Source organism: Triturus cristatus, chromosome 1_1 (genome assembly GCF_964204655.1).
Source record: "Triturus cristatus chromosome 1_1, aTriCri1.1, whole genome shotgun sequence".
In the NCBI taxonomy this organism is placed as follows: Eukaryota; Metazoa; Chordata; class Amphibia; order Caudata; family Salamandridae; genus Triturus; species Triturus cristatus.
Genome location: NC_140579.1, coordinates 1,135,979,384 through 1,135,994,822, shown reverse-complemented (window position 1 = coordinate 1,135,994,822; position 15,439 = coordinate 1,135,979,384). Strand labels below are relative to the sequence as shown.

At 44.7% G+C, this 15,439-nt stretch overlaps 1 protein-coding gene across 8 annotated transcripts in view; it reads left to right on the top strand.

Moving 5' to 3' along the window:
• Positions 1-15,439, top strand: part of LOC146871735 (zinc finger CCCH domain-containing protein 11A-like) — a 310,767-nt gene that overhangs the window by 179,789 nt on the left and 115,539 nt on the right. For all 8 annotated transcript variants that reach the window (XM_085651264.1, XM_085651254.1, XM_085651250.1 and 5 more), the window contains one exon: positions 6,308-6,431. In XM_085651264.1, the coding sequence (XP_085507390.1) occupies positions 6,308-6,431 (124 nt within the window). The remainder of the gene's footprint in view (positions 1-6,307; positions 6,432-15,439) is intronic.

Below are 15,439 nucleotides of genomic sequence, written 5' to 3'. Positions count from 1 at the left end.
TGTCGTGGTCGTTTCAAGATGGCTGGCTCCACGTGTCTCGGTGCCTCCACGGGTCTCCTCTTTTCAGGGACTGTGGATCGGGCGGTGAGAGGTCTGGAGGTCCAGGTCTTGTCAGTCTCTGGGCTCGGGCTCCGGCGGGAGGCGGCGGCAAAGCAGACGTTGATTCGCTGGATGGTGCTTGCGTTAGCAAGGTGGTCACTCCCTGACCACAGGGGAGATTTCCTTCAGTATTCTGTGCAGCAGAATGTCGAAGTTCCCGTCTTCTTCTTAGTTTCAAGTTGATTCCAGGATGTCTGAAGTCTTAGGACACAGCTCCTACCTTTAAGCGGATTCTAGGGGCCGGACTACCTGCTAGGTCCCTCCCTATGGGTGGGACCAGGAAGGGGGGTGGTTACACCCCCAATCCTTTGTCCAGCTCGCCCCAGGCCCGGGACTGGTGTGCCCCAGGACCGGTTTGAACTGGCATATGCACCGAGGCTCCTTGTGAGCCACAGGCATGTCTGGTTTCTTTCAAGCCCTACCTGACCAATACACAAAATCCTGTCTGGGGTGGTGCATGCACCTCCCCTGGCAGGAAACCCTTTGTCCACACCTCCCAAGCTGGAAGGACTCCCAGCAGCAGGAGGGCAGACTTGTGTCTGTGGTGGCAGCATCCATTTTGTGGAGCTGAGGCTATGTCTGATTTTACCCGGGTTTCAGGTACTGTACATGTCGTGTCCCTCTAGAAGGGTGGAATGCTAACCCCGTCGCCAGAATTGGCGAGGGGTTAGTATTCCAATTCGTATGACACCTTACTCGACATGTTTTGATAAAGCCAAACCAAAGATAGCATTTAACCGCGAGGTTCATAATGCACTTAAGAGTATATGGTATGACGATATCTGGAAACAGTAGAAGGAAGTTGTTCCGACCACTGTAGACAGGCTCAGCTCATGCCAGAGCACCATCTCACATGGAACCAAGCACTCTGCCTTCAGGATTGTTAAGGCCTGCCATAGGAGTGACTTATAGGTTACCAGGTGTCCCATTTAAGGTTAGGTATAGGTATACTACACCTCAGTAAGAGGTGATTACACCAACTTACCCCAGCTGAGTGATCAGCCAGTTGTGTCAAATTGTTAGGCCAAGCCTGGGGTGGCATAATACATGCTTCAGCCCCTGGCAGGCCTTGGGTACACCAATGCCCTGGGTACCTAGAGTACACTGGTACAGGGGCTGACAGGGTGATCCACTTCCAATTGGTTATGCACCTAAGGTGCATAGTGTAAATTTAGTAGAGAGAACAGCAGGCTGGGGGTCTGATTGGCAGGCCCACAGCCTCAATATGTCAAAAACCAGTGAAGCAAAAAGCAAAAATTTGGGGTGACCATAGGATAGCAGACCCTACTCTCCTACACTATGGGATATCTTTTGGTGAGAATTTGGTCTCTGCTTCTTGATCTTTTGGGGTGTACAACCACAGAAGCCTTCTCCATCTGCAGTTCTAGCCACAGTCCTGCTCGGCTTCAGCTTGCAGCTCTCCATAGCAATACGTCCAGCGGGAAAAAGAGTGCTTCATGTTGCCATCGCTATCCATGAGCGTTGATTCAGACACCAATTGGTGTGCCTATAACCACTGGTGCAATGGGGATAGTGAGAGTTCTTCCTAAGTAGGCCTCGATGTGAGTTACCATAACATTGGACAAGTGAGGGAGAAACACACTGACATTCGGACACATGTTTGAGTTCTCACCAAATCCACCTTCTGAAGCTCCACAGGGTATCTGAGGTGCAGCTTTGTCTGTTGGACACTGGCATACAGTCTCTCCTAAACAAGGGTGCGCACAAACAAAACCAGAAAAGGTACTCTATAAACTACCTGGTACAGAAGGAATTTTTGTCTCATCATGTTATGTTATGTTACATGGTGTTGTAATAGTGGGTAATCTCTGTAAAGGGGGTTGGGGATGAGGGGTTGTTTTGCAAGAGGGTTACGAAGTTCCTCTGTATCAGTGGGTTCGAGAAGTTAGAAACATGAACCCGGTAGTAGGGTCACTGGGGAACCACTAATGTGTGCAGGAAGGAGAGGGAATTCTCCTTGTTGGAACTAGGGCTCTCACACACCCAGCGAAGCTAGGTGTCATGCTTCATCATTTGAGCCTGTCCCTCGTCAGGTCGGCGCTGCAATACCTGAAGGGCACCCGGAACCGGGGCTCTTTATCGGGGATCTTTTGTTCCTGCCGGTGGGTGCAGTGGGGATGAGGGGTTGTTGCCATCTTCTACCTGGACCCCTTTGATATGAAAGGAGTGCCTCCTCTGGAAGCTGTGCAGATAAGCACTTGATTGATAAAGGATTTGGGGAGACTCAAAAATTTCCTGTGGTCCAAACTGTTCTAGTTCCATCACATCATCTTCCTGGGCATGTCTCGACTAATCTCTGTTCGATCCAACAAATGAAAATCCTGTTGCATAGCATAACACGTGTATTTGAAAAGTCCACATTCACCCCTTGGGGCATCTTGACACTGAATAACAGGTGTTTGTTACCTAAATAGCACTCCTTTCATTGACCTTCAAAAGGACAGAAGGCTGAGTGGACCCGCCTGTATTTGATCCTGTGGCCATAAGCTCAAGCACAGGGTTCTTAAGTGGATGCACTAGTCCACTGAGCCACCTGACCTGGCTCTCGTGTACCATTATTATTCCACCGTACAGGATCAGGTTGCAAACTCTGTAGGAGGAGCTTTGCCACTAATGGAAGCAAGGGTCTAGAGAGTGGAGGCCGAAGTTTAGGTAATACACCACATGAAGGTATCTTTTGGCTAGTGGATTTGGCATCTGCATCTCACTGCAGATGTGTCCATCTGCCAGCCACCACGCATTTCATCGTGTTCACATCTCCTTCCCTGGAAGATTGGGTATGTCTGGACCCACTCTCGAGCAGGAGCCTACAATCGTAAAGTAAAAAGAAACTGCATACTCATGTACACGAGCTGCAGGCTGTGGAGCACATCCTTTTATGTCATAGTGGTGTGATATAATTTATTTGTAAAGTACTTGGACGCAACTGCTTCTTGACGCTTTTGGAGGACACAACTTAAAACCTAATAGTGACCAGGGAAAGTGGTTGCAAGATATTTAATTATTAAAAAGCCAGGTTTGCAGCTGTCATCTAAAACGGACTAGGTTTGTTTCTGCAAACCGCTACTGTAGAAAAGCATGGTCTCTGAGAGTGACCATTCTGGTTCTAGTGGTGGCAAGCCATAATTGATTTACAGTTGGTAGAAGGAAAAGGTATGGGCTAGAGCTAGGGCCATCTGAGGTGTAGGGCTTTATGGACTATTGTTAGACCCCTAAGAGCTGCCGGAGATTGAATGTGTAGCCATTGTAGAGATTGTAGTACTGACTTCATAGGAAATCTTCTGGAAGTTTTGTAAGTTTGATGCCGCAGTATTCTGATCAAGTTGCAGACGAGGTAAGATTTTGTATGGAAATTCAAGATAGATTGTGTTAGCATAGTCAAGGTGAAATTGAATGCTAGCCTTTACAACTGGTATTTGCAAAGAGGAATTTCTTTTTGTTTTGTTTAATTTAAAGCGAAGGTAGGCACAACTGCTGTGGGACACATTCATAGATTAGGCTGTCCAGTAGAACGACATTTTGCATCATTTGGGGCTGTCAATTAAATCTGGACATAAGGCATTCCCCAACTAATAAAGTGGAAGTTTAGGAAACTGCGTTTTCTGTATGGTCACCTCAGATTTTTTGCCTTTTGCTAAACCCTTTGTTTTTATTTTTTAAACCGTGCAATTTACCCCTGCTAGCAAATAATAAAGTGCTTGTGCTCCCCTTTAAATATCGTTGAAGTGGCATATTCCTAATTGGCAAATTAAACATGCCATTAAATCCCACGTATGTTGTACAAAGTGTACCCATGGCCTGGAAGTTAAATACCACCAGTGGATGGCAGCATCACGAGTGCCATCCACTTCAGTTGTAGTACAAAAAATGACATTAGTCCTACTTTGTGTAGCCTGACTAACCGTGTAAAAACTGCAATTCGACCTCTGAAAATGACTCCTTTTAACCTGTCAAAACCTCCCTTTTAAATATTAAGACACCCCTATGTAAGCATTTTATTCCATGAAGCTGCATGCATGGTATTTATAAGTAGGACATGTAGAAATGTGAAGTTGGCATATGCTTGCAGTGACTAGCACCCAAAAGCTACAATTTACTAGCTGTCCTGTGTAGAAAACCAGATTACAGATTAAGATCCTAATACTGTATCTGGGTAATGGGACACGCTAAACAAAATAATTAAACTACAATTTGTAATAGTTATTAAACATCCAATTCAATATTGAAGTTGAATTTTTAATGAATATTAATGAAAATCAACCTTTAGAAAGTTAACTTTTTCCTGCCTAAATTTCTTCGAGGCATTTGTTCTCCAACTTCTCCTAGCGAGTACTCAACATTTGAATAGGTTGGAAAAAGGTATGAAATTCCTCCCACGATCTACACAATGGCTCACTGTGATTGAAAGGTGGACCTGAATGGGCAGGGGATAGCTCATCTGAACCTCAGAGAATTTGAAGGTTGGTGGCTGTGAGCATCATTTTTTAACTTAATGTCAAATCCTGTTTGACAGGTCTGCTGGGTTCACACATAACACTTGGGGGGGCTCTTGAAAGGAAGAGAACAGGTTGCCAAGACACTTCTTGCGTATCCACTGTCTGGTTGATGTTTGTCCTACCAGTCATCTGTCTCTGGGTTTATTAGGAGTACAGTGGCTGCTTCAAACTGCATTTTGGTGGTATATGTACGTGAGAAGACACTAGGCCTACCATAGTACTCCCCGCCCCAACACACACACACATCCATCCCTCACAGCCACGTTTAGTGGAACTTTTGACCCAATGGTTAGGATGAGCCCAGGAGTCTTTCCCGCCCACTAGCTGGTTCAAGGCATAAATGTGGCATCTCCAGGCTTCCACTTCAGAACACCCCTGGACTGAGTAAGAGACTGTACCTCATGTCTATGTCCTGAGAGGACCCCAAAGGACAGGACCTGCTCTTTTTGTACTCCGGACAAAGAAGTAAACTCCAAGGGTCATAAGGATGACCTCAAGCAACAGGGATACAACAAGCTAATTGAGGCCTTTTGTGCAACTGTCAGCTGACCATTGGTGCCTGGACCCTGCTTTTGGCCTCTGCCTTGGCCCCTTTTAAGTCTCCAAGTGATTCCCTAGACGTTTTCAGGGGTTTAGAAGCGTAGCCCTGTGATAGATTGGAACTGAAAGGACTAAGTCAGAAAGTAAATTTTTGACCAGGTTAAACCTGGTTTACCTATCCGACCTGAGCTGCTTCGCGGCCAGCTTCAAATGCTGCCTCAGTCCTGGTCTACCACGTCCATACACTATTATTGTACTTCTTGGAAGTTATTCCTACTGAAAATTTGAAAATTAATATCTCCGGTTCCCTTATTGAACCGAGTGACTGAGGTCTGCATCTCAACTATTTGTGGCTTTTGGGCAATCCCGAACAGGGCAGGCACTGGCCCAAAGACACCATTGACAGGCACCTAGTTACCTGCATCATAATTTCCAATAAAAGGCAGACCAGATAGACAATTGCCCTGATGAGTGAAAGTGGCTACCCACTTGGCAAGTGGTGCTGAAGAGCTCATTTAGGTGATGAGACAACTGTACGTCTGCTTGTCTGCTACTGGCTGCTGGTGAGAGGCCTCTATGTGGGAGGGATGGTCACTACAGTACCCTTAGAAACCAGAACGACTAATGAAATGCATTTTATTCCATTTGAGGTACTCCTGCCCCAGGGAAAGTAAGCAATCCCATATTTTAAAGAGGGTATCCTGAAGAATCAAATGATTGTTGATCCTCTGTGTCCTTCAAGGTTTCCAAGTCCATCTTCTACTTTAAGGAGCACAAGTGTGCCGCAACTACTAGCAAAACATTCAACTGCAAATAGCCTTGCAGTGGCTGTCTGCTGTTCCTGGGATTTACTGATAAGAATGACTCCATTTATACAAATGGGGTTCCTGACTGCCAGTATGTGAGTAGTTGTACTAGAGCAGTGTGTGCTACATTTTGAGAAGAATATATGGAATTGTTTAAGTACTTTGTGTATTATGAGTTGGTGTACATTTCTGGAAACTAAAATTTACACTGCCTCTACACTCCGTAGGATATTTATTTTTTCTTTCAAGTTCCACCCGTCCCTGATTTTTGTCTTTGCAATTCTAAGGGTCCCTTCTGTTCAGTAGAGTGGATGGGAAGTAATCTTTTTTTCTTTTTGTTTATAGAAAGCTCGCAGTGAGATTCCATGCTTCTGGAAGAAACGAATTTCAGGGTGCCAGAAGGCAAACTGTGCTTACAATCACACCAACGGTCGCTATGTGGACGGGATCTTCTTACCGCCAAGCAAACGTTTGTGATTCTTTATTCTATTCCTAATGTAAAATTAATTTGATCTGCCTCTCTAGAGTAACTGCAATGTCTAAGCTGTAATTTTCTTGGTTGATGGGACTCCACTCTGTCTGAACCTGTGGTATAGGGAGGTAAAAGTGCTTACTACTGTATCCATTGGCCTTTCCTGTAGCTGCCTGCATTAGCAGGATCTTCATCAATTGATTTAAAGAAATAGGGCAGTGTAGCTACTGCGATGTTGTTTCCCAGAAATGGTAAAAAATCATAGGATGAGATTGAGAAGGGACAATGTTTCGTGGAGGACCTGTGAGTTTCTTTAATATTCTGCTGGTGGATGCTCTAAGACAGGGTTCCTCATAGTACGGCCCGCGGGCCCGCCCGGCCTTCATTGGCGGCCCGCGGACCTTGATCGATGCCAGTACACTTCCTTGGAGGGAGTAAGCAGGGAAGATGGCCGCAGGAGCAAACGTTGTGAATACGCTTTAATATTTATTCACAACGTTTCCTCCTGCGGCCATCGTCTCTGCTTGCATCGGATTGGCCTGCCTGCCTCTGACGTCACACGAAGTGCACGCCCTTTAAAAGTCAGCTGTAACTAGCGCGAGTTACAGCTGATTTTTAAAGGACCTTTTGGTGAGCTTCCTGTGTCCCTCTTCACGACGTCCATCCTGCCCGCAGCCCTGGAGAACCTTCAAGCAGCGCCTGCACAGTTATGTTTATTTTCTTTAATTGTTTGTGCGCGAGACCTACGAATGTGCCTTTTAATATAGTGAAGCCATGTGACCAGGAAAATGTGTCATGTATATTTTCCTACAGTTACTCCATATGGCTCCTGCGCGCAGCCTCCCCAAGTCTCTATAACTGTGAGCACATACACCGGTGACGGCCTTTAAGCCTCCTAGTCTTCCCTCTCTTTCGGTCTCGCTCCTCAGTTAGTGCAAAACCAAGACTTCAGGAAACAGGTATTACCTTCTCTTTCCTCCTTTCCTTTATGTGCTCCCCTGTGAAATGGATCCAAAAAAGAAAACATTTTTGCTGGAAACGTCCTTTTTCTGACACCAGTGCAGCCTCGGGGTGGAGAGGAATAAAAGATTCCAAATGTCAAAAATACATAACTAATGAAAGCAAGACAGAGTGGTTGCAAGGTTGCCAGATTGATTTATTTGCACCTAAACACATTAGCGCCACTTTACAGTGTTTTCCAGTGAAGTGATACTTTTGTTTTCTCCACTCTTTGAACAACATTGTTTTCCCTGTGTGGGAAAGTGTGCTGCAGATCGGAGCATATAAATTCTCCCTACTTCCACGGACAGAGTAATTCCACAGTCCTACACACATACACTCATCATACGCTAGGGCCCATCATACCAACATTCATTCTATTACTCTATCCACACTGAATACACGAGAGAACTTCTAAATCAATCTGCATCTAAACTGAGGTCAATGCGACCTAATTGATCAGTCTTGAGTCATGATTTAAACAATAAGAACATATTGGAAACTCAATAAATGACAAAGAAATAACCACCCGACACTGGAATTCAAACAAAGGTTATTTTTATCTAAATTAGTTCAAATGGAAATCAATCAATAGCAATAACATTATTCTCATAGTTACCTATTCTAGCTAAATGTCGCATTTAGGTCAGGACAGGTCTCTCAGTAAAGTCTCCCGAGTCGCCGTCCTCTCAATCAGCGTCGATCCTCTCGAGCATAAGTTCGGGAAGAAGTGGCCTCAGACCCTCTCTAGTCTAACAATATTTATAGTAAAACGTACACATTAAAAGTTACAAACAAGCTCCAAGCGTCCGTTGAGCGGAGCGAACAGGAAAGGATGTTGACTCGCAACATTTAGAAAAAACCTCCGCTCTCGAATATCTCAAAAATAAAAGCACGGAAGAAGGAAGCACAAACTAAAAAATGCAACATTCATGGATGCTCTTCTCCGGAATATAGTAAAGCCACTGCAAGATTATCAAATGTTCATTGTGGCTACTGTTCCTTCCCAAGGATAGCTGGAGTCGAGCCCAGAGCTGCTGTCCTCACGGAAACTTTTAATACAGTCATCAGAGGCCGAGGTCAGGTTTTCAACCACATTCAGCGAGGCCTCTCTTCGTATTTCATCTACTCAAATGTAGGCTGTAAATATCGGCCATCTTTCAATAGGCCAAAATGGACCATCTTAATTAAAAGAAACACAAAACAACGTTACCACATCGTATTGATTATACAGTGTTAATTCACACTAATACCCTTATGTGTATGTAATTATCTAGCCATCTGCAACATAAAGAAGCATTAAAAGCATATTATTTCAAAGCGCAAACACATAACAAATAACACTTTAGCCACACATATTTAATTAATTTGCTCACCAACCTAGTTCACGTATTAATTAAGCCATACAATTGCAATCCCACGTATAATTCTTTCATTAGTAAGGTTGGTTAGTCAAAAACTCAACATAATTAATATCTAGTAATTAATTATTAGTAATTTTAATTATGACATATAAAAATATAAGCTGATGTTCGGGTTTAAACAAAAAACCCTGCTCCAGCAATCCCCCCTTTGGTGATATATTATCACCACAAAAACCAACCCAAAAAAAAAAAATGTTAGTAAAATTTAGTCCCCATTTCTTAGGAGAAATTCAAATGTCTTTTTGAACAACATTACACACCAGTCTCTCTTTCAAAATCTCTTTTCGATTCTAGGTAAGCACTTTCCCTAAATTCTTCTAATTCTATTTCTTGTGGGTCTCTCTTTGACCTCTTTTGTTTCTTTTCAGTATTTTCTCTTATTATTTCCTTTTTCCCTCTCCTGTTTTTACAACACAAACACCCTAATCTCAGTATCAACAAAGCAACAATCACGCATGTCAATGGAAACAATATCTTACCAACTATGGTACTACCTATCTTAGCAATAAACTTAACAGCAATCATCTTATTAGCCATTTTAGTCCAGATACTTTCAGCTTCTAGTGGTACTAATTCTTCATGCAAATCAGTAATATTTTTGATATAGACCTTCAGATCTCTGCTTTCGTCAGGAATGTAAGTACAACAATGTTGAACCTTCAGCATTCCACAGACTCCACCCTCTTTGGCCAATAGAATATCAAGGGCAAGTCGATTTTGCATAGACATGGCGCGTAAGGCAACCATTTCCGTATTTACTAAAAGAAACCCTCCAGCGGTGCTTGTCGATAAGCGATCCACCACTGTTGACAGTTTTCGAATTCCATATGCATTTAATGAAATTCCCACTGCTGGAATCAAAGCTCCAAAAATATCTCCTACAATTTCTGACCAAGTTTCTCTCTTAAAGCGTGTTAGTAGATTAATCTGTTCTACATCTTCTATCTTATCTATATGAAAAATCTTTGGAAAGACCAGGCCAACATAACATGTGCCATACCAATGGTCAGGCAACCTGTAATAAGCCTTATTCCCACAAATATAATACACTCCCGGGAAAACTGGATCTTCTCCTCCCTTGAATCCCCATCCTGTTGCAATAAAGTATGTATCATGGCACTCACTAGTCCCAACAAAATAGCTATCATATTGGGATTTCCTTCTGGTAATGCATAGTTTACCCTTCTGTGGTGCATCTAAAGCCAAAGTTGGACTGGCCCCTCTCCTCAACTCCTTTCCCATCTCAATGTCCCACACTGTCTCACTCATTTTATATTCCCCTGCCTCTTCATGCATGCTCACTCTCCTTTTCTCTACCATGTCTAGGAAAGCCTTTTCTTCTTCTTTCAAACTGCAAGTTAAATTGTTTCTAAAAATGTAATCTAATGTTAATTCTTCTGTCTCAATAAAAATCTCACCAAAAATGTTAGCTTCTTTAGCTGGATTCAGTTTCTTACTCATAGGCAATTGCCCAAAAATATTATCCTTATTAGACATCTCATAATCTATTTTCCCTAACAAATAAAAAACACTACTTAACACACTACATGAAATCCCATACGTAGCTGGAAGATGGTGATAAGTAACTCCCTCTGAAACGGATGCAGGCAATTGCATACAAACGTAGCAATCCCTTACTTCCATTGTCTTTACGTATTCGTACAACAATTTTGAAAAAACATTACTAGAACAATCATTAATTGACCTATCCTTATGTATGTATAAGTTACTAATTCTAGTAGGAACTACTTTCTGTGAACTCTTCTCTATATTAGTCATATTCTCAGTATGTATTCCAAAAGTATCTATCGTAACTCTAAAAGTAACTAGTAAAGCAAGTACACTCCATAGTAGCATTAATAATCCTGTACAGCAGCAGCACATTCTACACCATCTTTTCAAGAAGGTACATCTATTTTGATTATTTTCTGTGTTAGCCATCTTATTACTCTGGCAGTGTCTTTTGGCTTAGCCTCTATTACACCACTACTGAATTTCTAAAACACTAAATTATTTCAATCTGCTAATTTCGGAATTCTTTATCACTCTTCTCCAAGTGACTCCTTTAGCTCACTCAATTTGGATTTTCATCACTTTTCACTTCTTCTTCAGCAACATCAAATTGTATCAAATCTTCAATATCCTGAGCATCTGACTCCTCTCCAATGTCAGTCAAGATAACTTTCAGGATTCCAACAGTTTTCTCCTCCTCAACCACTTCTCGTAAGGCCCCCTCTGGATTTCCTTGACTTTCCGCCTCTTCTTCTTCAGACAGTGCCACGTACGTCCATTCTGGTGACCTAAACTTCTGGTTGGGCTTTCTGATTCTCTTGATCTCCTCTGGTTCTTTTGATTCCTTTTGTTCTTCACCCTTTGCTTGATTCTGGCTCGACACCTCGTTCACCTTTTGATGGATTCGCTCGTGTCAGTCGGTACCTCAGCCTCTTTATCTTGTTAGGCCAAAGATCTCCTTTTACGCTCCTTTTCTGTTTCACTTCCCTGTTGTTTCTTTCTCCAATCCAAGTTCTCGTTCTCAGAACTCGACCCTCTGGTTTCCCATTCTCACTCTCATCCGTTTCTGTCTCATCTGCCTCTTGTTCATCAACGATTTTCTTTTGCTCCACAGACTTCTTCTCCACTGATTGAGATTTCCCTACTACTGTCCCTCCTCGGGTCTCCGACACACAATCTTCTTGCTGTCTACTTGTCCCTTCACCTAACTTATCAGAAACATTCCCTACACCTCCTCGGGGGTCTTCCGCAATCTGTCCCTCTCTATCTTCTTCTGACCCTACTTCTTCAGGAGTAATCTCAAGTGGATTCTCAATCTCTTCATCTGACTCAGGTGTAGTCTCTGTTGAATTACTTTTTCCTTCTCTTTCCTTTTCACCACTTGTTGAAACTTCAGGCACTTTTCCAGTATCTGAACTCTCCTCTGAGGTCCTCAATGTTACTCTTGAAGCCTCTCTTGGTAAGAAAAAAGAATCACCTGACTCTCTTTCTCCTTCCCCCCTTTCAGGATTCTTTTTTCTTCTCACTGGTTCAGTATCTGCATCATCACTGGAATCTTACTCTTCAAAATACTCTTTACCAGTCCCATCCTTTGGATTGGGAACTCTCAGAGTATGACTTGCATGCACCCAGTTTTTCACACCAACACACTTTACAGCAGTTGTCGTAGTCAGAATGACTTGTCTTGGCCTTCCCCACCTTGGAACCAAGCAATTCCTTCTTCTGTGCACTTTTATTCTCACCCAGTCCCCTGGACTTAGATCATGGGCTTGCTTCTTTTCAAGTGTGGTGGCGTCTTCTCCAACCTGGTGAAACACAGAATGAACTGCGTCAGCCAGGCCTTTACAGTAATCCAAAATCATGTCATCAGTTATTGTCATCAATTTGTTGACAGGCACGAATGCATGTCTCATTGCTCGTCCCATCAATATTTCATGTGGACTCAAACCTGTGGTTCTATCTGGTGTAGACCTAATAGTCATTAGCACTAGAGGCAAGACATCAGGCCATTTCATTCCAGTGGCTAAACACATCTTACCAATTCTATTTTTGATTGTGCCGTTCATCTGTTCAACAACACCAGAAGCCTCTGGTCTGTATGCACAATGTAGCTTCTGCTGTATGCTCAATGCTTCACAAATTAAACCCATGAGCTCATTGTAGAAGTGTCCACCTCTATCTGACTCAATTGTCACTGGGAACCCGTACCTAGGAATCAACTCTCTCAACAGTAACTTTGCCACTGTTATTCCATCATTTCTCCTAGTCGGATATGCTTCCACCCACCTTGAAAACAAACAGACTACCACTAGAACATACCTCAATCTATTCACTTGGGGCATTTCAATGAAATCTATTTGCATTCTGGTAAAAGGACCTCCTTCTCTGCCTATTGTTCCTAGGCTCACCACTGTTTTCTTTCCAGTATTGAATTGCTGACAAATCAAACATCTTTGACAGATGCTCTCTGCAATCAGCCTGAACTTTGCATTGTACCAGGTTTGCTTAAAGGACCTAATCATAGCGTCCCTCCCCAGGTGTCCCTGACCATGATACATTCTTGCCATTGTTGATAGCATTGAATTTGGCATGACTGGTCTTCCATCCCTATAGATCCAAACATGATCTGTCTCTCTTGGGGCACAACCTGCCTTGATCCAATCTCTCATTTCCTCATCTCCTGCTTCATCCTGCAACTGTTTCACCTCATCCCATGTTTCCAGGACATTAGTAAACATCACAGAACAAAAAGACATTTCCCTTTCTCTTCCCCGGTTAATCGAATGATTGTTCTTTGCACAATACTGTGCTATGTCATTTGCAAAGCGATTACCAAGAGTAACAAAATCATCTCCTTGTCCATGAGCAGCACATTTTACAACTGCTAGTTCTTTAGGCAGCTGTATCGCCTCAAGCAACTTTCCAATCACTTCAGCATTCTTTATAGGAGTCCCACTCGACGTCAAGAAACCTCTCTGCAGCCAAAGTGTCATGGTTCCGAGCCGCACCGCCACCCGGGGAAGAAGGGTTAGCGGTCTAGTTCTCACGGACGAGAACGGAAGGCCGAAAGACACACTTCTGGGTTCTCGCGCATAACAGCCGGGAACTCCGGCTGACCAAACGCTTTGAATTCTCGCCAACGCCGCAAGAGGAGAGACGCCACTCCGGAGCTCTCGAACGCCGCAGAAGAAGGGACGCTGCTGCGGACAACGAAAGGCACAGGTACTGTCTTTAGCAGAGGGCGCACCGAGGCTAGGTGCACGTCTGTCTCTGCAGCCTAGACACTGTGTTCCTCTCCTACCACTGCACACCGGCGTGTGTACGGTGGATTTGACTACTAGTCCTACAGTTATTATTTGCGCAGGAGCGCTGGTTTTTGTTTCATTATTTTTGGTTACATCCCTAACTAGCCGGATTAAGAACCGTGCAGGCATTGGCAAACTGGTGGTACTATGGGGAAATGCCAATTCCCTTCATGAAGCACAGGAGAGTGTTGGATAGGTGCACAGGGAATCTTTTATTATTTGCGCAGGAGCACTGGTTTTGTTTCATTACTTTTGGTTGCACCATCTGCTGAGCTGCACGTCAATCCTACGGCCACTGCTGTCCTGGAACCAGGAGCTGGGAATCGATCTCTTAAGGGTGGTCACGTGACATCGCACCAGGTAATCCCGTGGTCAGTGGGAGGGCGTGACACAGAGGAGGGAAGAGAAGGAACGGGCAGAAAGGTAATCGTGTTCCTTTCTTTCCCACACAGCTTGGGGTCCCAGCACCACCTAGACTCACGCCTATCTGGCTTCTACCCCGGGTACCCCCTTGTCCTAGGCGGTGCTCAACCCGACTAGGGTGAGGCGGGAAACGGGGTGGTGGTTCTTGTCGCCTCTGCAGGATCACCCCACCAAGCGGAAGGTAAGCCTTGGGGGGACCCTGACAGAATTCAAAGCCCACGTAGTTTCTCCTGCCCGGGCGACATGGGTGACCCCGAGATCACGCTTCAGGACATCGCAGCCATCTTGGCCACTATGCAAGCAGAAAACCGCAGTCTGCGCCAGGACATCACTGCGTTGCAGACGCAAGTAGCTGATACCGGAACAGGGCCTTGGGGACAGTTCCCTTCGTCCAGAGTGCTGCGAGAAGGCCTATTGAGGCCCGCTACGTTTCCACCCGGTGGTTCTGCCTCTACTCCCGTGCAAGACACCTCCATCCAGGTGATGGCCCCGCATACCATACAGCTGGCTCCTCCTGAGCGCTTTTACGGTGAGAGCACGAAGTACAGTGTATTCATGCACCAGTGCCAGCTGCATTTTATGGCACGTGCTACCGCCTTCCCAGACGACGCTTCGAAAATCGCCTTTATCCTCTCCTATATGGGAGGCGATGCATCCCTGTGGTCCATACCCTTGGTGGAGAATGACGACCCTGTTTTATACAACTTACCAGCCTTCAGAGACACCATGCGACGGATGTTCGCCCGCCACACCTTTGTACAGGCTGCAGATAACGAACTGCTCGGACTAAAACAGGGAACCACGGACTTGTTACATTATATCACCACCTTCAGCAGACTGGTAATCGAAGCCCATTAGCCTGAGTCCAAGAAAGTGTCAGTGTTTTATAGGGGGTTGCGGGACGAGATGAAAGATCTCCTGTCCCAGATCCCGGACCCGCCAGAAGACATCGGCCCGTTTATTGAATTGGTGGTGAAATTGAATTTCAGGTTACAGGAAAGGAAGAACGATCGACACAGAGGCGGGGACCCCCCGAGTGCTGCCACAGAGGGAGAAGAATACCGACGATGCGGTATCCAACCCTGACCCACCTGAACCAATGCAGATCGGAGGGATTCGGGGATCACTGACCAAGGAGGAACGAGAGAAGAGAAGGCGACAGAACCAGTGTCTGTATTGTGGCAAAAGCGGCCACTTCGTGAAGGAGTGCCCGGTGAAACCTTCAAAACCGAGGCCGAAGAGACCCTTTGCGCTTCCTATTGCCAGGGGAGACTGGTCGGGAAACGAAGAAACCCAGTAAACGGTGGGGTCCGGTTACTGGGTTCGTCGTCCATCAGGAGAC